The sequence below is a fragment of the Cyanistes caeruleus genome, chromosome 3 (assembly GCF_971803275.1).
Source record: "Cyanistes caeruleus chromosome 3, bCyaCae1.hap1.1, whole genome shotgun sequence".
Lineage (NCBI taxonomy): Eukaryota > Metazoa > Chordata > Aves > Passeriformes > Paridae > Cyanistes > Cyanistes caeruleus.
In genome coordinates this window covers 90,193,025-90,216,883 of record NC_141703.1, presented here as the reverse complement: position 1 = coordinate 90,216,883, position 23,859 = coordinate 90,193,025, and the positions used below count along the sequence as shown (strand labels likewise).

Here is a 23,859-nt window from a genome sequence, read left to right as displayed (position 1 = left end):
TCAGAATTAAATTTTTATTCTGGGATTGTTGGAAAGAGGAACATGTAAGCTAAATTGAAGCAGTCCTACTTCATGTTACTTCAACGATTTTGTGTCCATGAAACACAATGTTTTAAAATGGATACATAGAGAAGATTTGTATGTAATAATCATGAGAGCTGAAACTAGAAGATTTCTGGATTATTTACTTAAGGAGTGTGTTTCAGACTCATTATAGCCTCAGTCTGCTTTTACTAAAGATAATGATATTATTTTATTTATTTATTTATTATTATTTTATTATTACTCCAATGGGAGTAATGTTAAGATAAACTGAAACACATTTAAGACTCCCACCTTTGACTGATGTGTTTCTCGTTAGTTTGCTTGGAGGTTTTTTTAATGAATGTGACCAATCTTCTTCCATCTCGCACCTCTTTTTAGGACAAAGCCGAGTGTCCAGTCAGCTGCAAGAGACAGACGGGTCTTTGTCCCCATGTTCCGAACTCTGGGAACACAGACAGATTACAGGGATGGTGAAGCACAGACAGATCCCTATTCCCCTGAATATATAGTTCGTAGTGGCTCAGTCCCTGAAATTCTGACACTGGCTATACTCACTTGGGGTGAGTTGTGAAATTAAGATAAATTACAATAATCATGTTGCCTCTTTAGCAGGAAGTTTATTTCTTTTATTTTCTTGTCTTTTCAAGTCTATTGCCGGCTTTGGTGGTCCTTTTTTGTGTGCATTTGGGGCAATTATTTTATCTGTTTCTAAAATAAGTATGATATTTCCCTACTTAATGGTGCTGTTCTCATCAAGAGTTTTGAAGACCATTCAATATAAAAAGGTCATGTTTCACAAATGTGAACTAGAAGCAGTTATTCCATTTACCCACTGTTCTTCAGCTGCTCTGAGTTGAACATTGTTTAAAAAAAAACAGTATGAAGGCTGCTGCCCCGGAATATACTTGTGATGTCTCACCTGTAACGATGATGGACACTGCACATACCAAAGAAAGTGCTTATTCTCAGAAAGTGTCTTCCTAGAAAAGCAGTAGAAGAATGAAGTGTCAGTGTTAATGTGCACTGAACTGTAGCAACTGAAGGTCCTACCATTCCTCTATACTGTAGAATCTCACTGGCCTTAGAAGTATTTCCTTCTAGCTTTTGACAGTTCTGCTTGTGTTTAACATGTGGGCCTGTGCCCATCCAGCCCTCTTATACTTTTTGGTGGTGGCTATTTGTAGGATTTGCCACTCTCCCAAAGAGCTAATGCTTCTTGTCCCTGTCAGGTCGGGGGCTGCCAGCAGGACAAGCTGAGATGGAGATTATTGACCGCATCCGGGAGAAACGCGCTTGGGAAGCAGCTCTGCCACCCATGGACAGTCCCTCAAACGTCGCAAAGAGGTTGAAGATGATGGAGGCTATGGAAAGGAAGGAGTGGGCCTATAGAGAAGAGGAAATAGATAAGTAGGAATCCAATTATACTTTTTTATTTCTTTTAATTATTGGCTGAATAGAGAAGGAGCAAGAAGGTTTAGGGGATTGGCTGAAGAGTACAACAAGCCTTCTATTTATGTGAAAATACCTGATTTTTGGGAAGGGATGCTTTTCTTAAATTTAATCTACAGGTCTGCTATCACAATATATTTTACCAGTGCTTAACTCCCTTTTTAAAATGAAATATTGAATATGAGATATGCAATATGAGCTCTTTGTAAAGGTATGTAGGATTTGATGGTGACAGCATTGCACAGAACTGCAATTGGAACTGCAGAGTACACCCAATACTGTCTGACCTTTTCTTTCCCTGCAGGTTGCAGAAGGTTAAAATGGAACTCTTTAAGAAGCTGCTGTGGAGGCGAGAGGAGAATCAAAATGAGCTGAATGCCATGCGCTTGAACAACCACTGGCAAAATCATCAGAAGGCTAAAGAAGAGAAAATAAGAAAGATTCAGCATGACTGTGCATTAAGTAAGTCTGAAAGACAGGAAGAGAGGGGTATAAGACAGTTTTCAGACAAGGTACTTCTATTTTCACAAGGTTACCATCTATTCAAAACTAAATAGGTTGCATCCACAATATCGATGTGCATGGCCAGCATTTGGTCTGTCATGTTTTTATTTTATCTAGCAAAAGCTCTTGTCAATTTACAGAGATATGGCTTTTACAGAACTATTTGTGTGAACTGCCATCTCACATTTGTATTTCCTTTTCAGTGCTCAGGAAACTGATAGCTAAGAGGAAGAATTGTATGGGAAAGCTGGAAAGACGAGATATCATCAAAGAGTATAATGACTTTTCATCAGAAACATACGCTCCTTTGTCTCGAATTGGTTTTTTCCCAGACAACAATTCAGACTACTATGCTGTAAAAACCTTCTATCTTAACACCTTTGCAGGTAAGGCATTTTGGAAGACTTAGTTGTGGGAGATACTTACTTGAGATGTTGACAAAATTCAAGTTTCTCCCCCCATCACTCCACTGCTTAATCACTGTTTGTATTGAAATCCTTGTATGTATTATAATCTTTCTTCATCTTATAATCTTAGGATTGTGTGAACTGGAAAAATCTGTCCAGCATTCTTTCTCCCAGTTCAAGATTAAAGCTCCAAAACCTAAATGCTCTATCACTAAGACTGGCTATATTAAAAGGTCAGGAAGACTAGATGCAGTCCTAACACAAGTTCACCAGGTATGAAGCTGCATCCAGCAGCATGTCAGTTCCTCTTAGATTTGAATTGCTCATAAATGCAATTGGGAAGATGTGTAAGCTTCTTCTCAATTTCCTGTGCTGAATTCTTATTCTGTAAAACAGCTTCTAGGACAGCATGGATCAAACATGCAGATTGTTACAGACTTGACTGCTCTGATACTCAGCCCATCAGTACTCTCACTCTTGCTTCTGCTCCAATCCTATAGAAAACAAGCACAAACAAATCTGTCTTCCTACAGATCAGGTATTTGGGTTGGAACATATTATGTCAATTTGAAATTCTCACCCTTTTTTCATTCTCATTGCTCTGTTTCATAATACACTACTGACTACACTGTCTAGCTTCCAGTAATTAAAGAAAGCAAACCTGGATTCATATTCTAAAAATTTTGCACATTATTTAAAAAGTACTTTTTAAATACATACTGTAAAAACATCTGCAGCAAACCATGATTAAAATGACCCCACTCATAAAATCAGGGCACCATGGTGGATGCAAATCACTGTTGTTCCCTAAGAACAGCATCTGATTTGCAAACATGCTAATAGCATTTTGCATATCTTAATTTATCACAACTGTTCATGCAGATGAGGTGTCCATATATGCAATTAACCACCAAGGAAAGAAGTGCCTCATCTGCATATGCAATCACAATATTTGTAAATTACATGTACTTTTAAGTACACTTCTTGTGATGCTGTTGAGGGTTACCTTCACATAAAATCAGGAATATTCTTGGCTGGCTGCTGTATCTTTGGAAAATAGTGACTCTAATTTATAAAGCTTGGCAAATTTCACTTACATTTATATATATTATATGTATATACATTCAGCTCTTTTGGTTTGGTGTAATGTAATAATAACTTCAAAGCAGACAGTAACCTGCTATTACTGATTTTTAAATTGAAATCTTGCTCTGAAAAATCAATCATATTATCTCAAGTTTAAATTCTGCTGGATCTTGTAAAGATCTCATTATTATACAGAAAGAAAATTTTCAAAGAAAATCTTGAGTGCTACAAGAATCATTCAAGAGTAAGGACAAAACTTGTAGTTTTAAAGAAACAGAAGAGTTGAAGGGGTTTGAGTTTGTGTGGGTTTGCATAAAATTCAAGAAGTAATTGTAATCTGCATCATACCATGGTTCTCATTGTCAGCAGAATGTTAGTCCAAGCTTTTGGAGCTGAATTCCAGTTACAGCAATTGTATTCTGTTTGCTTAAAATACTCTTCATGGTTTGTAAGACTGTGGTGAAGTGCCCAAACTGTAGCCACAGAGAAGTGTGAGCAGCCAAATGCTGGCTGCTCACACAATAATGTCTCTTCAAAGAAAAACTGTCGGACAAAGGAAGATGGAATGCAGAACAAATGCAGACAATTCTGCACATTTTCTTTCTTAAATCAGTGTAGATCACTTGGTCTGCATTGTTTTATAGCAACTGAGAGGCTAATAAGTAATACTCGTTTCCCCACCACAAAAATTCCAAATGTATATTCTCTTAAAATCAAACCATTTCCTTTGCAGGCAAAAATGACAAAATAAATTCATTATGCCAGATTTAACTGCTGCTTTTAGATATACAGAAATGGACTCCAGACTGGTTGGTCCAGACAAGCAGAAAGTACTGACACTGTGAAACACCCAGACTGCCTCAGCCACTGTTAGATTTAAACAAACTTTCTGTTCAGAGAATCAAGCAATGACTGCCCTAATTAGCTCTTGAGCTCTGTGGCTGTTCCTGGTCACTTCTCCCATCAGAGGCTTTTGCTTCTGAAGTTTGATGGCTATAGCATGTTCTGGCTTAGCAGAGTCTTGCTGACAGGTCCACCTCAAATATTGCTGGAGCTGTCAAAAACAGAGCAGTAAAGCATGCAGAGTACTTGCATTAATAGAATTTAGGAGAATCCTCCCTGAGAGGAGCTCTCTGACCACTTGGAATAAGCAGTCCCAATTGTGCCAATAAACCTCCCATCACATACAGTAGAAAAGAAGTTTAAAGCAGGTAATTAGGATCATCTTACCAGAGCACTATGTTGCTTTGCCTTATTTCTATAGCTAAGTAGCCAGATCAGTTTTCTGTTCTAAAGCTTTTTTCTAGTGCTCTCCTAGCACACTTAATCTATACATTCTCTCCCATAATCCTAGAATAAAGTGGAATCCTAGAAAATTCAGACAGTACATGAAGATCTAGCTCTACAATTAGTTCTTAAAATTTTTGCTGGATTATCTGGGAGCAAGTGGCAAATATAGGAGGAATGCTAGATATTAGCATCAGAAGTAATTAGTTTTAATAAAGGAAGTTTCCAAAGCTTTCTTCTCTGCCCAAATATGAGGAAAGATTGATGAGTTCTCCTTATTATATTCCTTTTTTTTTTGCCATATTGAGGGTATTCCTAAGCTTAAAGTTTTTTAGAAGGGATAAGCAATAATCCAAGTAACTACAAAAAGGATCTGTGTCCTCCTAAGAATGAGAGCTGCTTCTTTCAGACATGAAACTAAGCCAAAAAGAAGTGATTTTAGAAGCAGACTTTTTTGAGGACTATCCTGAAACCTTTATCAGAAGTATTATGTAAAATAAGCGAACATGGCAGAAACAGGAGTGACTCAAAATCACTGGTAAAAACAAAAATCTTTATCTTAAGACAGATCAGTAAAAGGACAAAGAAAGATAGTTCCTAGCCAGCACAGATAACAGTGCTTTAAGGAATGCAAGTGAGCCATTATATAGACAGCCTAGTATGAAAATCCAAGGCATTAAGGACATAACATACTAATACAGATAACTACTGCAATAGTTAGTTGAATAAATTCAGCTAGGTAGGTGAATACACCAAGAAGTGGAGGAGGTGGTAGAAGACATCCCAGTGCAGAACCATACATGACTTTAGGCAGACCCTCTGTGCTCTGGTGACTCAAGAGGGATGAAGTGTCAGTTGGTTTAAAAAAGTTGGATCAAGATGAGGTCAGACTCAGAAACTTCTTAAAGCAGCATTAGGTGCAATTCTCATCTTCTGTTTTCCTTTATCCGGTTGCTGGAAAGAGGTAGAGAAGTAGAGGGGCCAGGAATGTCTCTGGAGAAAATCTCTGCCAAGTTCAAAGCATAGGAAAGACTGTTTAAGCAGTTGTTCCTTCAAGAACAGATCTCCACACAGTGTTAGTTGGCTCATTCTCAGACAGCTCTGGGCATTTATGTCAGTCTTGATCAGCCAAGATCAGCAGCCATGCTGCACTGCCTAGGACATCAAGGCAGCCTGTCCTTGATGATCCCACCTGAAAGGAGGCTCTAGCCAAGTGGATGTTGGCCTCTTCTCCCAGGCAACCAGTGACAGGACAAGAGGGCACAGTCCCACACTGCAGCTGGGGTGGTTTAGGTTGGAATTAGGAGGAATTTCTTCACAGATTAGACATTGGAACGGGCTGCTCAGGGAAGTGGTGGAGTCACAGTCCCTGGAGGTGTTTAAAGAAGGACTGGACATGAAAAAAAGATAGACTCAGTGGTATGGTCTGGTTGCCATGGTGGTGTTCAGCCATAGATTGGACTTGTTGGTCTCAGAGATCTTTTTCCAACCTCATTGATTCTGTGATTCTGTAATCCCACAATCCCCAAAGGAAGAAGGAGAGCCATGACTGTATAGTTTGTGCTGTACACGAAAATCAAATATACCTAGCATCTTGTGGAATGGGGAGTATCACAGAGAAGATAAGGGAGGAATCTAAAGAATGGATTGAATGATTTCTTCGAATGGAGGGTTGCTTCTTAAGCCATTATCCTGTCAAGAGCTCTCAGAAGCTGGTTGGGAAGCCAAAGTGTATGGTGAAAAGCATGAGTGCCATTGCTGTTCACTGCATTTCCCAGGAGACTTATGTTCTTTCACTGTCCAATCCAATCAGATCCTACCTTGACTCTGAACCTACTGCCTGAATAAAAGAATGTATCAGGAAAATTGGAGTATGACAGTAACATTTGGTGTATGTTGCTCAGAAATTTAGTACTTTTATCTTTTAAAATCAAGTATTTTTGTAGTGATTCTTGAGTCCTGGTGTCCCTTTTTCCAAAAATGAGAACTTGCTAAGTTAGGCAGAACCAGTTAAGGCAAAACCCCTACATTTTCTTCTTCTTTTCTTACGTTAAAATCTTAAAATAATTTAAAGCATCAGATTAAAGAAAGCAAATGCTAAGCATTTTTTTTATTTAATAAAGATAGCTAAGCAGGCAGTAGATAGTGCTGACATGAAAACATAAAGCCACTTCTAAGAGCTGCAGTATATCTCAAATCTACATTAATAAGGATTCCCTCTTGTCCAAATTAATCATAAATTTTTCTTTCTTTAAAAGTTGTTAGTCTGGTTATATTTTGTTATTCTGTGTAGCAGGAAACATTTTTGGAGGCCACAGTTTTATCAGAAAAATTCTTATGAATGTGAGATTGTACTAATAAACATAGTAGCCATTGTTTTCAAAAGAGTTGCAACTACAGCAGCTTTTTCTTACTGCTTCCCTTGCCCTGCCATGCAAATCTCCTTATAAATCATAGCCAGCACTGTTATAATCTTCATGGTAGAGAGCTCTAAGGTCTTCACATACAAAACACAATTCAACAAGTCTCTCAACATTTTTGAACTATAACCATTTCACATGGCTGAAAAGCAGTTTATAGTCTCTGATTCTTGCATTATTAACATGGGCCATTTAAGAAGCTTTCAGTATTAAAGCATTTTATCCCTTCCACCTAGAAATCTCTCTCCTTTTCTGGAGCAATTCATTATCCTGGCCTGAAAGTACAGATCCTACATGCAAGAAGGGCTTTTGTACAATGACTACTGGAGTTTCAAAACTCCATTAATTTCACAATTAAATTCTGTGCAAATGCCATCAGTTTCCTGTTACTGGAGAGATAAATTCAGCACTGAACTTTTTTCTAAAGTTTTTCTTTTGATTTCCTTCCCTGGTGAAATACTGTATTTGAACATTTGAAAGAGGAAGAGTGAAAAAAGGAAAAGGCACACTTTCCCTTGCTGGAATATGATCTTTCAATAATAAAGACTAAAGATCCAACCAATACAGTAGTAGGATTATAGTTTTGAAGAAGATTTAAATGGATTTAAATCCATTCCCTTTCTTTGCAAGCCAAAGTTTGATGACCTGCAGCAGGCAAGCATTGTCATGCAGTTGGAAATGCTTATCTGAATTTCTAGTTCTAAGGGGCTGGGTGGGAAATTGGCAGGACTTGGTCTTTTTAAACAGTTTGAAAATGTCTTGAAAGAGCTGAGGCTGTGGTGGCACTCTAGTCTGCTGACAAAGTGTGGCATCTGCCACCAATCAGCTGCAAGCAAGATAAACCCACTCTGACCATTCAGTGCATTTTCATGGTAGATGGAAGTTTTTGGACAGTTTCTCTTTTGCCCCCAGTCCACCAGTACAGTTGCTGTGGGTGCCACTGGGCTGCTGGGCAGTTGTAGATGAGCAGAGCAGAGTTGCAAAACATATTTTGCTAGGAAGGGGTCATTTGGTTCAATCTCGTGCAGTAATAGCCTATCATACAAAGACATTTCACTGTCACAGAACAATGACAATACCCTCTTCCAGTGATTCCTTCATAAAATCTCCTGAGTGCATAGCATTTCTAAACCACAGTAACAAGCATTACCTATTGGTAAAGGCAAAGAGCTATAGCATTCTTAGAAAATTAATTATTTGAGAATTAGAGATGAAGTTCATACCCATTTTAGATTAATTTTAGGTGACTCACAAATGCTGATGACTTGTTAGTTAATATGGTAAAATAACTCCTGCTTCCTTCTTACATATGATTTTGACATTGCCATCAATGTCTTCTGACCAACCAATAGCCTCATCTATGACCATACTCAGTTTTTCAGTTGATGTGCAGTAAGAAATAGAAACCACAAGCCTGCCAAGCTTTCAGCTCCCTGTTGTCAGTGTGGTCAGCAACAGTCAGCATCTAGAGGAGTGGTCTTGTTATGTTGTTCTATTTACCCATGTTCTTATTAAATTGGATATCTTTTGCAGGCACTACTGGAGAAGAAGAATAAACTCAAGGAGCCAAAGAAGCCTCCCCCTGTCTGTGAAAAAATAGAAAGCCCTGTTCCTAAGCCACCCACTTTAATCCTGGAAAAACCATCAATTGTAAGTGAGCTGGTTTTAGCACTTTTTTCCCTGTTGGTCCCTGATTGTTTCCCACACAGTTGTTAGAGGAATGCCCAGGGAATGAAAGAAGGGAGTTTCATCTTTTGTGTGCATCCATGTTAAAAATAGCCATCATTATTTCTTAAGACTCTGTCTCTATTCTATAAGGATACTAGCAGCCCAAGATTTGAAATAATTTACAGTATCTGTTGGCCAAATCCTTAAGTAAACTTTATTTTATAAAGACGTAAATTAGTAGGCATGTTATTCCCTTGTTCTTGGGCAACAAAAAGGCATTAATAATAATAATAATAATAATAATAATAATAATAATAATAATAATAATAATAATAATATTACTATTATTCAGTAGCTTCCAACCTTCTGATCTGACAACACTATCGTAATCCAGTGAGGCAATTAAGTTTAGACTTACTGAAGTTAGAGAGACATTGGCTGCTTAGCACTGAGCATGCACTTCATTAATTTTTTGGAGTGAAGTCTTGTCATCATGCAGGATGCTGTGTTTGATGAGCATGCACCAGTTCACAGATAATGATTCTCCTGCGGAGACTGAAACAGCAGTAATGATGTGTCATGGGGGATGTGATATGCTGTAGGGAAAAATTGCTTTTTAGGGGAGCTGCAACTTCCTTTCCTTTCTTAAAGTAACATACTCAAGAGCTGGTTGCCCCAGTGGACTGTTTTGTCTTCTTACTAACACCATTTTCATGATGTACCAAGAATCAGACAGAATTGCCATGTAAACTTGTGAATTTAAGAACCACACAACCATGAAAGGGAGGAGACAAAGCCTCATTAAATCATCCGCGTTGCTGTGTTTCTTTGTGCAGTATGATATTCTATGTTTTATGCAGTCTATTTTAAGATGACTGCAACTAGAATTTCTTATCTCCTCAGGGAGAACTTTCCACATCTTTACCAACTTCTAAGCATTAGATACTGTATTGCAGTGGTGAGTTTACATGTTTAGGTTTACCAGTTTGGCAGATTTCTAAATACTGTGATGTAACCTGTAAAGAAATCAGAAAAACGTTCCTACACTTGTAGCCATTCTTGAGTGTGCTCACAGATTATAGTTGGGTTTTTTTTAAGAATTCCAATACAATAAAATTTCATCTTCATTAATTTTGTCAACATTTGGTTTATTTTCAAGAATCTTTATGTGGGAACACATAAAAGATGGAGCTCTCCAGTGAAGCTCCATCTGTAAAATCAGGCCACTTGAGCCACTGAAGAGCAGCACTAACATCTCCTGCCTTGACAAATCCAAGTAAGGTTTCTCCTACCGGGTGGCTGTCAGGAGCAGTGAAAACAAGGCTTTTCTCTGTTGTTAATGCTTCTCTTCCTGCCACACACCCATACAAGTACCAACTGCTAAGTGCCTCCCACTGGAACTGAGGATCTTGGAAAGGAACTGTGCCAGAAGAAAGTGGAGAGAATGGATGGGAGAGAGGCACTACTGCAAGCATCCTCACCTTCTCTCCCCTAGTCATTTCTAATGGACTTAATAGCCACAAAAGCTCACAGAGCACCTCTGAATTCCTTCATTACTTTATGACTTTCTTCCAGCCTCCTCTAGTTTGCAGCTATCTCCTAGATTCTTCTATATCCTTAATTTTTTTTTTTCCTGCAGGACATGATAGGCTTTTCATGTCCCCTCATTCTATCCTGCTGGTCTGTAGCAGGCAGATGGACAAGCTGATATTACACTTCCTAAGGCATCATTTGCTGAATTCAAAAACAGAAGTACAGAAAAATACTCCTCATAAAAATTCAAACCTAATCTTAGTTAATATCACACCAAGCAGTTTGACTTACTGGTATGTGTGCCATCAACATTTCCAAAACTGTCCTGAGAGGATTTCACACTGTAGCCAGGTGATGTGGTAGAGTTTAGCTCTTTAGAACTGGAAATTCATCCCTTCTTTCCAGAGAAGAACATACCAAATCAAAAGTCCTCTCGCTAGTTCTGCTTTGCTCCTCCCGGGTGCTGGTGTGGAACGGCAGGAATGCTTCCTTTTGCACTGGGAAAACTCAGTCTTCAACACCTAAGAGAAAACATAACTAAGATTTAAGCCCACATAACTTCTCTCATCCCACACTCTTCCCTGTTTTTCCAGCACTTCTTAAATACCACATGTCAATGCAGACCTCATAGGTTCTTTATTAAAAAAAACATGCTTCCAATTTTAAGATTTTTCTATCTTTCCCAGGCACCCAATGGATTTTATCCTTTTCCTACTGTCAACTCCAAACTAGAAAACCCCTCACCTAGAAAAATACTGCCATCTGTGCTTTGTCTATTTCCTCTATTTAAAATAAGCCCTTTTTTTTTTTTAACCTTCTGTGGTCATGTTCCCTTTCCCACCACATGCTCTGTCATTCTTCCAAGTAGGTATCAATCACACAATGCTAGGCCAGTAAAGTTCTCAAAGAGACAAATCACAATGGACTGTAGTTAATTTTACTTCCAAACTATCACTTTCTGAGTCTTAAGTTTACTGAGTTACTCTGATAAAGATCACCACTGGAATAAATATCAAAAGAAAAATTGTATATGTTCCTCTTCAATTTAAAACCCTTTTCTGTGTTTAACAGCTCTCTTGGACATATTCTGTCCTCTTAGTGTCTCAACCTGTTGAATTAATGTAGCTGATGCTCATTTTGCAAACTTGGATTCAGTTAAGCTACAAATATTACTTAAAATGCATACAGTAATTTTCTCCATCGAAGTCTCCTTACCATTAGGCTCTCATCTCTAAAGATCCTGTAAAATCTCAAATAGAATCTAATTATACAACCTTTCTTCCCCATCCCTTGTAAAACACGGAAGTACATGTTATTCTGACTCACTTTCCTTTCCCTAGAAATTAGAAGAATGGTGTTCAGAAACAACCAAGAAAAGACAGGATATGAGTTAGACTGTTTAACAGTTAGACAGATAATCTACAGAAATCCCAGTCTCCAAAGAATGACATCATTGTTGTGTGGATATTTGTTATGTTTTGGCAGGAGGAAGAGGAAATAGACCTGGCTGTGATCTGTCTGCAGAAGTTGCTCCGAGGCAGGGCTCTTCAGAACATGGTATTCTGTTTGTTAACATGGTAACTCTTTGTTAATGTCAGTCTTCAGAATGATGGTGGGAATGATTGATTGCAAAGGGTGTTTGAAATCTTTCTTCCACAGCACTAATCAGGGGTAATGAGTCTCTTCATAGCAGAATTACTCAAATGGAAAATTCCAGACTAGATCTGGACTGTGAGTACATTTTGCCATGATTACGCCAAGGTCCCAGGCACAAGAAACCTCCCACATCCCAGCAGGGCGGTTTGTATTTTGTACCATCTTTCTGATTTCCACTGGTGGTGAGCTGGACCACAGATGAGGAGCAGCTGAAGCCTACCTGTGATGTGCAGGACCCATCATTCTGCTTTCAGGGGAACAGAAGGGGGTCTAGCTAAAAACTAATTTCCTAGCCATGCCCCCTGGGCTTTATATTGAGTCTGTCACTTGTGATCAGACTAGTCCTGAAGGTTTGTTTTTATGTCCGCAAAGAGTACAATTGATACTTTCTCTTGCAGTAACTGTTTAATGTTTTGAAGAGTTCCCATGCAGGACCCTGAGCTTTAGTAAATGATACGATATCATGGAAGCAGCTTGAGGTGGAATATAGACTTCCCAAGTGTTCTCCAGTTGTGTGATGATCTGTAAGAAGGATGGTTGAGGCCACTGCAGGATTGTTGACTTTCAGAGCATTAAATATCCCACCATTTTAAGAATCTGCTTCCAGCTACTGCTGGATCAGAAATATATTACTGAGTTAGAGAATGACACAAGCAGGGTTGAGTGATCTTTTGTTGGTCTTGGAAGTCCTGTTGGAAGAGAGTGGGATTGAAAGTAAAACAGTGTTTGAAGTTACATAACTCCGTAACAGGGATCATGGCAGTTTCAGCAACCTCCCCACCAATTTATGGCTTTGGGCTGTTGCTGGGATCCCTCAAAACGAAGGTCAGAGGACAGGAGATGTTGAAACACTGTGAAGCTGTGACATTGAGGCTGATATAACAGGGTATGCAAAAGACTATTACCCTTTTGACATAGGTGGTGTTCTGCATTGCAATGGTCTGAGTTTGGGTAAAGCCAAGTAGAATAATAAGAATTTAAAAAAAAAGAAAATTAAAAAAATAAAAAAGAAGAAAAAGAAGTAGCAGATTTACATGACAGCTGTAGCATTTGCCTAAATACAACCAAAAATTTGTTATGGAGAACTAGGTCTTGGTAACAGCTGACCTTGCAACTTGGAGAAAAAGGGTGTGCTCTGCTAGCAAAAACATGTTGCTCTCTAGTCTCCATTTAATATGCTCAGTTGTTTACCTTTATTTTAAAGATGTTTGAAGGGAAGGAGAAGCACCTGGACCTGATCCAAGAGCTGTGCACCACTCACGCGCTCCAGGAGGATGGACAGCTGCTCTTGAAGGCACAGAAGCAAATGACACTGTCTTTACAGCGACAGCATGAGTCACAAATGCGCCAGGTTTGCTTGCATAGATGGGAAGGTTGATTCACAGCTCTGTCCTGACCAGACACTCTGAGCCTGCAGTACCACAACACTTTCACATTTAATTTTTTATGTTTTCTATTATCCACAGCACAGAAGGCACCCCAGAAGCAATAAAGCTCTCCTAGCACAGGCCAAGCACTGAATGTCTGAGGGGCTAAAATTGGTCTCTCAGTGCTCTGGAAACTCTGGGGAATCTCAGAAACAGACTGAGGCACCCTGACCACAGCTGCTATGCAGGCTGTGTTTGCTTTGTTTGCAGACAGAGCACTTATTTATATTTGCAGAGATTTGAACAAACTGCAGTGTCAGATGATCCTCAGTTTTCCCACATTTCAATCCGTTTGACTGGTACTATGACCTGGTATCACAAGATGTGCGTGTCAGTCACATCTGTTGGATGTTTTCCTGAATGTTTGTTACTGCTCTGTCATTTCCCTGTCCTTTTTGTAGCTTGGCACCCTCTCAGGCTCCTCCTCAGCATAAAACCTCAAAAAGGAAGCCAAAGCCAACTTTGTGAATCCTGCTGGGCTCAAGACTTCTAGAACCTTAGCAATGGTGACACATTGAGGTACCTGCCACTGTAAGCAGAGCAAAGAAATTTTGGGCTCCATTCTCTGCCAAGGATCTAGTGAGAGCCAGGGATGCAAATTTCCATCCTGTTTCCTTACAGTGCTACAGCCTTCCAGGGCAGAGTGAATGAAATGGCAGATGCTGGTCGGGATTGGATTATAAAGAAATTTTGTCTAGAGTTCACTACATTTCAGAGAATACAGTATCTGTCACATTCCTGCAAGTTTTCTTGTTTTTACTACTCTGCTGTTTTTTCAATGACCAGCTGTGAGGCAATTTGTCAGCTTCCATATTAAAATAACAGCATCCACTGGCCTGGTGGAGATGAAGCCAGACCACTGTTTCCTGCTGGTTGGGCAGCAACAAAATTTCCCCTAAAATCTCAGTAAAAATTGAACCAGGTGACTGTTTTATCATTTAACATTTAGCATTTCCAGATACTCCCTCATGCACAGGAAACACAGGTGTGGAATACAGGAATACAGAATATTTCTTCTGAGGAATTAAGAGAAAAATAAAATCTCAGACATTAGAAACTTGCAGTGCTCCATTTCTTCTGGCAGCCCACATGAGAGTGAAGGAGAAAGCAGTTCAAACACCATAATGACATTCATAGAGAAGGAAGGAGAGCAAATGGTAAAGATACTGACCTCTGATCTCAGAATTTCCTTTTTGGAGAGCCACTATCCCCCTCTGCTGGTACTGGCCTCCTCTCACTTTTTTTTTTTTTTTTTTTTACTGTCTCTGGAGGTTCACAGTCCAAGGCTCAGGTTTTCAAACATTTTGAACTTCAAAACTCTCAGGAATGCATGTGCAGGAGTTTTCTCTGTGTGTGCCTATTTCAGAAAGTCACTGATGACTCTCAGTTCTATACGGTTTGGTGGTCACGGGGTTTTTTTCAGGGTTTTGACCATTTCAGTGTAAAAGAAATGCTTCTGGCTGAAAGAGGATGGAAATGCCACATAAAACAGTCAGAGATAAGGAGTTGAAAACTGTTGACTCATATATAACAAAAATCTAACACAAGAGTGTTCCTGAGTTGTTTTCCTCCATTTCACACCAGTTTTATATACAGCACCTGGAGCAATGAAGAGGAGGGAGCACTTTAGTTCCATGTTTAGTCTCCCTGTGGGGTGGTGCAGTTACTGCATCACCATCTTCCATCTGAAACACCTGTGGGCTAAGTGCTGTCACTTCTAGATGTGTGCAACACTGACAATCCCACTTCCTTTGAAACACTGCCTGGGCAAATGGCACAACTGTATAAGAAAGCTGATTTATTATTTCTTGTCTGGGATATTTCAGCTCCACTTCAACTTTTATGTTTAGGTCTATTCTGTAATTGCCTGTTTATTTCAACAGAACACAGCATCCCAGCCAGTTCCAGACATTCCCTCCTGCCAAGGCCTGTGGCTTCAGAGTTCATTCTGGAGATAATGAACTCCCAATAGATCTTGTCTCTTTCTGCAGTACAATCACACATAGCCAGCCCATAAAACAGGATGTGCTTGGAACAAGGAGTGAATGGCACCATAATGCTGAACACCTGGAATCTTGTCTCCGCTCTGTCACAGACTTTCTGTTTTTCCATTACCCCGAATTCTGAGGTCTCATTTACACTTCTGCAAACTTAATATATTGTTACTGTCAATTTGAATTTGTCAGCAGTTAGTAACTTGTACAATTTTAGGTTCAATGCCTGAAGCTGCAGGCACTCATGGTTGCACTGTGCATAAACCAGTCAGGGCATGTAACACATGAAGAATGCCAAACTCCTGGGACTGTCCCATGGCTGATTCGAGTGGATGCTGCAGAGCTGTCTCACATGCCTGTGGTAGTGCTGGGACTTCGTACAGCGTTCCTGGGGTTTCTAACACAATTCTTTGCATTTTTCTTTTGAAAGCTGTCAGCACTGGAAAGAGACTTGGCCACAGTAGAAGGAAGGTCACTGGCGAACATGCTTGATTTTCTGTCCAAAGAGCTGGTGAGGCTGCAAGAAGAACGGAAGAACCACGCTTTGGCCCTGCTGGCTCAGAGGCAGAGGCGGATGCGGGAAGCAGAGGAGAGCGGACGGCGGCAGCTGGAAGAGAGCCAGCGGCAAGAGGAAGATGAGCTTTTCAGACAGGCAAGAGAGGGAGACTGGCTGGACTGTAGGCAGTTTGTAGGAGCTGCCTCCTTGTGGGAAGGTCCAGATGGATGGGAGCTGCTGCAGCACTGACTTTGGTGATGGCTAGTTTTAAAATTGAGGGGGAAAGCTTAGTGAAGAGAGAGTGATTCCTTCCTGAGAGAGTCAGGCCTGTCAAACTAAGGATGATCTAAATACCCCTACAGACATTCCTGTTAGGCCTGTCATGAATGGGTGTAGGTTTCTAAATTTCTCCAATAAACACCTATGGAGAACAGATGTACCTAGATCATCTCTAGGGATAATGTTTTGTCAGCGCTTGTTCTGCCCAGCAGAAATATTAGGTGCTTTTCCAGGAAGGATGCCTTTAAGCAAGGGTTTGGAAAGACTTTGACCCCTCCCCCAGCTCAAGTGGACTGCAAATAACAAGAGGTACAGCATTTATTTTGAAGTAATGATAATAGATAAAATAACCTTGAAACCAAGAAAAAAACCCTGAATTACCATACTCCATAACTATTCTATAGTCCTATTCCTGTTTCCTAGCTCTTAACTGCATGAAGCTTACTTCTCCCCGTTGAAAGACATGAGTGGGAGTCTAATTGACTAAACCAATAATTTTCAAACCTTGTGGGAGGTGGTTAATACCAAAAGGGTCTGGCATCATGTTTATTTTTTAAAAATTTTAGCTTCTCGTCTTTTCTGTATTTCTGAGTGGTAAGCGGGTAAGGCCAAGGTGCCATAAACTTTTGCCCTTCAGATTAGGAGAAGGAAAACACACATTTCTAGAATCTCATCTCTACAACCATTATAAGAAAGCAAATAATTTTATCTTGGATTTTGACTGGCTTGATGGAACTTTCTCCTTCAGGGTTTGCTTGAATGAAAGCTGATTTATTTACTGAAGTCAATATCCATGATTATTACTTGGCAATTGTTGCTCAGGGGACTGTGAGAACTGAGGGAACAACTGCCATTACATTCACAGGATTAACCTGCTGCACCAGAATTGGATCTGTGAATTGGTTTTATTTCACCTGCATTTGTTCAATCGGTTCTCAGAAAGAATTACTAGAAAATAAATTTTTACAGAAAGCATCTCTGAAAACAAATCTCAGGTTGGCCTGCCTGAAACAAAGAGTCTTGTGAAAATCTGTTGTTCATGCTTCTCTGGAAATCTTCCACTGTGCTCCTGGCACAGGAATAGGCAGAGGAATAACATCTTGGTGTTTTGTTCTAGGTGGTACATATTCAGGACAGAACTATTGATACCTACTTGGAAGACATAATCCTGAGCAGTATGGAGAGGACAGCTGAAGAGCAGGCCAGGGAAGAGGTTCAGAAAAGGGCTGTAGAAATCAATGACATTGCTTACGAAATGGAAAGTCGGTAGGTTATTAAACAGCACGTGAGGGGCTGTTCACAGCACTTTAGAACCTGCCTGACCATGTGCATCTGTGGCTGTGTACATCATCCAAGCCATGGGAAGGGCAGGGCAGTGCTGCTCGTGGTCGCTTCATTAGTGTGGCTGCTGTATGGGAACCAGGCTGTTCCTACCTGCTACACACATATAAATCCATCCGAGCCTTATTTCCATACAGTGTATGCCAGGTTCCCTTTGCAAATCACTTGTGTGATCTGTGAATCACCCTTTTTAGATTTCTCCACACCAGTGTGAGGCTGTGACTGAGCTTTAAATGAATATGAGAACTGCCTAAAGCAATACCCATTCATACCGATCTTTTCATTTATTTACACTACTACAGAAAATCCATTTGAAAGAGATCCTAAAAGATACAGCTATACACAGCCTTTCATTTTGGGGTGGCTGTTCTTTAAGGAGCTGCCAATGTCCACGGAGGTCACTCATATTGATGGCTGCCTGACAAGGCACTTGGAGTAAAGTAAGTTTTTGAGAACACCACAGTCTGTGTTTGCCCGGGGCATCAGCAGTGAATACTTTTTTAGGTCCTGCCAAACCCCCGGTTCAGTTTCCGTGCTCTTTTTTTGGAATTGAGCCATAAAAATCCCAATGACACAGTGACTCTCCTATGGTACAGCAGCTGTGGATTTTGTATCTAGATGAATGCAAGCAGAACGTTGGAATCCTTGGGGGAATGAAGCACAGATAATGCATGCAGCCCCTGGGCCAACTGGGAACCCACCAAACACTGGCGTGGAAAAGAGCATGGGGGCCAGCCAAGTGCAGAGTCACAAAAGGGAAGAATTTAGCAAACTCAGCAATGGACCAAGGACTACATTGACAAAGACACAAATCCTCAGCGATATCTCTGTGTCTGACTCAGTTTGTCATCAGAGGGAGCTGAGCTTCTCAGTACCTTTGAGGATAAGGAGTATAGGGTGATCCTGCTTTCCAATGCACTGTGGAACACGCTGGCTGTGCACAGGGGAATAGTCACACTGTCATCTATTTGTAGGATAAAGAGACCCAGCTGACAACTGCTGCCATGACAATACACTCCCTTGGAGAGAGTAAAACAAGGGAGACCTGTTTTTGCAGAGGTGGTCTAGATAGAAAATTAAAATACTAATACCACTGTACATCTGTCCTGTAGTCGAACTCGCCTACAGTCAGAAGAGATTGTAGCAGAGCTGGTTTACAATTTCCTGATCCCAGAGGCTGAAAAAAACTTCATGAGAGAAAGAGGTAAGATCAGTAACTTTATTTTCTTTATGAACTGGTTCACTCTCCTTATTCTAGCTCCCTGAAAGGAATGATGCAGCTAAGAGTTGTCTCAGTTCCCTGAGATTCCTTTTTGGCTCTCTGCAGTTAGAAAGTTAAGCTCTTTCACCTTTTTGTCATGAGCTTCTCATGAGCTTTAGTCTTTTTAAATGTTGACTGAAATTCAGACCTGCTGTAAGATCTGGCCTGTGCTTATGCCAAGAAAGGTTGGATCAAATAATCTTTGATGTTCCAACCTGGTTTGCTATGAGAAATTTGGTGTCTCTGCAACAATAAAACTGCATTAAAAGAAGCAGCCCATTGCACATTCAGAAACAAACTTGTAAAAATCTTTAAGTAGCACAGCTGCGAATTGTGTTATTATATGGCAATTTCTAAACCTGCAGAAGACTTTAACAAGCAAATTACTTAAATATGTCATATATGGAAGGAAGGTTATATACTTCCCTATGCTTCCCTCTCCTTCCCAGTTGGCTGAGAGCAAGAGGTAAAGATAAAGTTTTAAGGTTGGCTGTAGTAGCATCATGTTTTAAGGAGATAACCCTGCAGTTGTAAAGGATATTTCTATTTAACAAAAAATGGAATGTTGTCTATCAAAATACAGAGGGAAAGACACTGGAAACTTGTGTATTACATTAAGTAATGTAATGAATAAGTGGCTGTTCCTAACTGGGATGTTTCCACTGACCAGCACAGGTGGAAGATTGTGACTAAACCAGTCACCCACAGAAAGTGAATATGACCTAAGGAAAACAATTGCATCACAACACAGCTTGTAGGGGTCCTTGCTACAGTGCACTTCTCTGCCTTGAGAACAAAGACACTTAGTTCAGTGCCTCTTTATTGCTTTGTGAATGAAAACACAAACCCTGAGTACACATTTTGTGGTCTCAGAACTATAGGAACTTTCTTCTTCCTGGCTTGTGTGCTGCCACAACAACAGTACCTGTTCTGCAGCTGGCAATTCTGCATAAGCTTAAATCAGCTCCCTGCGCTCCAGCACTGCTTCTGCCAGCCTTCCAGAGCTGGTGATGTAATTGTAGTCAGTGAAGCCTGCAGCTCAGGCACTAGCACACACAGGTTAGCCTGCCTCAGAAAGGAGAGCAGAAAGAAGACCTGGAGATGGCTTAGGATTCTGGACATAGTGAAGACGTTCATCAAGGCTCAAAATACATACCGGACTTAAATGCAACAGCAGCTAGTGAACAATGTACCTCAGAAGCACTCCCAAACAACAGAAGAAAAAAAAATCTTCAGAATCTGTGATAGCTACAGTGAGTTTGCCTGGAAAGCAGAGCTAGACCAAATTCAAAATTAAAGGGAATGCTGGTGGAATACAGCAGTAGGATGTTAAGTAAGAGTGATCAAATGTGATCAGGAGAAATTTGTCGTGATAGTCTTGTGACAGCAGAAATCAAATGTCAGGAAGAGACGTGGCTCATACTCTCTTCTGCTATTGCTGCATGGGGTAGAGGGGACTCCACTTAAGACAGTTGAATTCTACCAGATATACACTCTGATGAACACACCCTGCTGTAAACCTCCTGCACAGTGATACTTTCAGAATCATTAACTATTCCATGGAAATCCAAAGGAAATAGTACCAAAGAATGGCATTAAATCTTATAAACACATTACTGCATTGCATTTCTGTGGTGGCTTTTAAAGCCTCCCCTATAGTGAGCCAAATTATTCATTATGAAACTGTGTTTTAGCAATTGTTTTGGCCCATGCTTGAGCATTCACCTTCCTTGAAACTCTCAGGAAGTGATCTAAGAGCACAATTACCTGTCCTGTCAAAGGAGCAAATCCATTTGTAGAACAAAGATTTGAGGGCCTGCAGGTTTAGTCTTTGCCTACACTTTAACTTCCCCTTAAACACCTCTGTTTTGCCATTGCCTAGTGTGGGATTTTTTCCTCCTCATTTCATTGTATTTTGATGCATAAAAGCAGGGGTTATCCCATACTGGTTCACCCTGAAAAACCTCTGCACCTCAATTCTGAACCCTGCCTCAGTGGAAGTAGGAGTCACTGTGCTGATATGAAGAACCTCGCTTGGAAAAGGACACTCACCAATTTCAGCACACTGTCCTTTAGATGGAATTCACTGTGGAGGGAGAAAGGGACTGCAGAAATTCCAGGGGAGAATTCCCACTATAGTTGATGCAGTTGATGCAAACACGACCGAAGCCAAAATGCCTTGGGTAGAGAAACCTCTCCTGGGAGGGAATGAGGGCTGGCTGGTGAAGGTCAGCTTTTCAAGTGCAAGTGAGATCCAGTTGCATTCATGGTTGACAAAGTGGGCCTGGGAGATGGATAAACATAAACAGGGTGGGTTGGTAACGCTGAGTGACTGAGACAGGGACAGCAGAACTGTGTGCCAGCATGCAGGACACCAGTGCTTCAGATTTACAGTCTAAGCACAGCCCAGCCTTGAAACAGGCCAAAGTAAGTCTTGGACTTCTGGAGGGAAGTGGCAGGATGAGAGCTACACCTTGCTCCTGCATCATTCCTTGCACCCTCCATAAGGCACACAGTACTTCAGTCTCCATGACTGAGATAAAGAGGGAAAGGGAGAACAAAGAATAGTCAAGAGCAATAAAGAGAGCTGTAGGGTGAACACTTAGGCTTGGGTAATTATTTCCCAGGAGGTGGGTTGGAAATGCATACAAATAGCTTTGGATGAAAGGAGGCAATCCTGCAGTAGCTGAGGGGAGGTGATAAGGTAGGCAGGTGACTTCATGTGTCAGTCGTGGCTCCGAGTCTTACTTTGAACTCAGTCAGAGTTTCTGAGTGCAGGTCAAATCCTGGCACAGGAGATAGCAGATTTCAGCTGGATTCTTCAGAGGCTTGCTGCAATTAACAGACACTGAAGGAGAAGTCATGTTAAAGCCTGAAAATATATCCTGGGCAGTTGTTCCCAAAGCCGGAAAGAACACTTTGGCTGTGCTTCCCACTGTGGGGGCTAGTCTTCAAAGTGAAATGCAAAGTTGGTTGCTGCTATTAGGTGGCAGTAGAACGCTTTCAGCCAAAGTTAGAAGGGCGTGATTTTTTTTTTTTCCTGAGACAGACTTTTCCACAGCTGCAGGGTTGCTGAAAGCTATTCCTCCCTTCTTCCCTACAGAGAACGCTTTGCTGTACATTTCCAAGTAAAAGCCTTATCTCTTTTTATGCACAGTGAGACAGTCCCAAAGAAAACACATCTATGCTGCTCATCAGATCATCCATGGGGGCACAGAGAGGGCTCTGGCTGATCTGGCACCGCGTCAGGAGGCATCTGCCACTGAGAGAGAGGAAGATTCTCCTGCTGGGACAGCTGCTGGACCAAGTGCAGCTGACAGCACTCACCCTGCCACAGTTGCACATGAACTTGGACAAGGATTCCACAAGGATCCTACAGCCTCCTAGGACAGAAGATGAGTGAGTTCCCCTTCTCCTCTGTGATTTGAGTTAGGAGCATGGCGAGGGAAAGGGAAGCACATTATATTTACTTTTTCAGGGCACCCTGAATGGAAAGCCCTCTCTTTTCCTTGGGCTGTCCCTCCTGCTGCCTGCCAGCAGTGCTGTCCTTGAACCATTCTGTATACATTTTGGTGTGGCAGCTCCCTCCACTCCCTCCCTAACTTGCTTTGGACTTCATTAGCTAATTTTTCTCTTCTGATTATTTAGAGAAGCTTGAGTGAGAAAGCAGTGTTAGCATTCCTTGTTTGTTTTCCTGGCACAGACCAATAAAAATCTGCACCTGGGCTTTTGGTGGTATTTCTTTGCTTCAATAGCATTAAATGAAAAAATACTCCATAAGTGGGAAATTTTGAGTCAAGAGCATCCACAGACAAGTGTGTCCCACTGATTTCCTTAGTGGTGTAAGGCCCAGTGGCTTCCTGCTCTTAATAAAGCACCGGAGCTGAACAAAACCAGTCAGATTTTGCATCATCTTTTCATATCATTAGTCCTTGGAGAAAGAAAAGGTGCCCCTGTCCTCAGCAGGGTGGTTTCTGACAAGCAGGCAGTGTCTGGCACAAAGCTGGGTGATAGCAGGATGACACGGGCATGGCAGGGCTGATGCATTTTCCAGAAATGTTACTCTTCAGGCTGACCGCTTCTTGCTTTTTATCACTGCAAAGAGCAATTCTGGAAAGAATCTTGTTTTTCTTGGAACAGTGTTAGTCACTCTGGCTCTCCAGCTCTGAGGGCTACACAGAAAGGGTGCCGGCTCTGCTGTGTGCTGGCTTTGCCGTGTTTGCAGGCACAGGGAAGCAGCGGGCTCAGACAGGCGCAGTGCATCTGTCACAGAGCTCACGGCTTGCTCAGCTCTCCAGCACTCACGTGTCACAACTCCCAAGGGCTGTGGCCTTAGCGCATGAAGGGACATTTACACCAAGCACGACATTTGGGAGGGGCGGGCACAGCCACACCACCACACCCAAAATGCTCATTCATTGATGGCTACAGCTTACCCAGCCAACAGCAGTACTGGTCCTCAGTGCTACGGTGGTAAGGGGCTGATCTCTCCCTGCTTCCATCGCTTCTCCCTGTGGATCTTTTCCTTGTGCTGGGTCTGTAAAGCTCAGGTGTGGTTCGGCTAATCCTGACCGTAGTGCCTCTCCTACATAACACAGACCAGCAGCTGGTCAAAAACGGCACTCATTAATGCTTTCCTGTAAAAATTCTGCATCGAGTCTTTGTTTTGTGGTTAGGCTGGAGCAGGATACAGGGAAAGGAATTTACAGGGAGGGGAGAGGGAGGAGATAGCAGTCTGGATACCCCTGTATTCCACTCGGGAGTAAATAACAGCTGGAGAGGAAAAAGAGCTGCACCAAGCCACTGCTGGTCTCCAGGTCGCTGAACCAGGGGCACCAGGGGACTGCTGGGGCCAGGCAGCCTCTGTAAAGTGCTGCAGTTTCTGGCAGGAGTCAGGGAGAAGTGACCAGTTTTGGTTATGACTCTGTGAGGATGATCCCATTATGTACTAGGGATTTGAGGCAATTCTCATGGTATTCGTAGCTGGTCAGTAAAAGGGAAGGTTG

The 23,859-nt window shown here is 41.3% G+C and overlaps 1 protein-coding gene across 13 annotated transcripts in view; it reads left to right on the top strand.

Annotated features, from left to right (window-relative positions):
* Window positions 1-22,579, top strand: part of CFAP91 (cilia and flagella associated protein 91) — a 31,190-nt gene extending 8,611 nt beyond the window's left edge. For all 13 annotated transcript variants that reach the window (XM_086884073.1, XM_086884078.1, XM_086884072.1 and 10 more), the window contains 12 exons: window positions 424-605; window positions 1,275-1,452; window positions 1,799-1,956; window positions 2,202-2,384; window positions 2,536-2,678; window positions 8,732-8,848; window positions 11,885-11,956; window positions 13,260-13,406; window positions 15,907-16,128; window positions 17,369-17,517; window positions 18,705-18,796; window positions 22,011-22,579. In XM_086884073.1, the coding sequence (XP_086740199.1) occupies window positions 424-605; window positions 1,275-1,452; window positions 1,799-1,956; window positions 2,202-2,384; window positions 2,536-2,678; window positions 8,732-8,848; window positions 11,885-11,956; window positions 13,260-13,406; window positions 15,907-16,128; window positions 17,369-17,517; window positions 18,705-18,796; window positions 22,011-22,240 (1,873 nt within the window). In that variant the 3' untranslated portion in view covers window positions 22,241-22,579. The remainder of the gene's footprint in view (window positions 1-423; window positions 606-1,274; window positions 1,453-1,798; window positions 1,957-2,201; window positions 2,385-2,535; window positions 2,679-8,731; window positions 8,849-11,884; window positions 11,957-13,259; window positions 13,407-15,906; window positions 16,129-17,368; window positions 17,518-18,704; window positions 18,797-22,010) is intronic.
* Window positions 22,580-23,859: the final 1,280 nt, after the last annotated feature.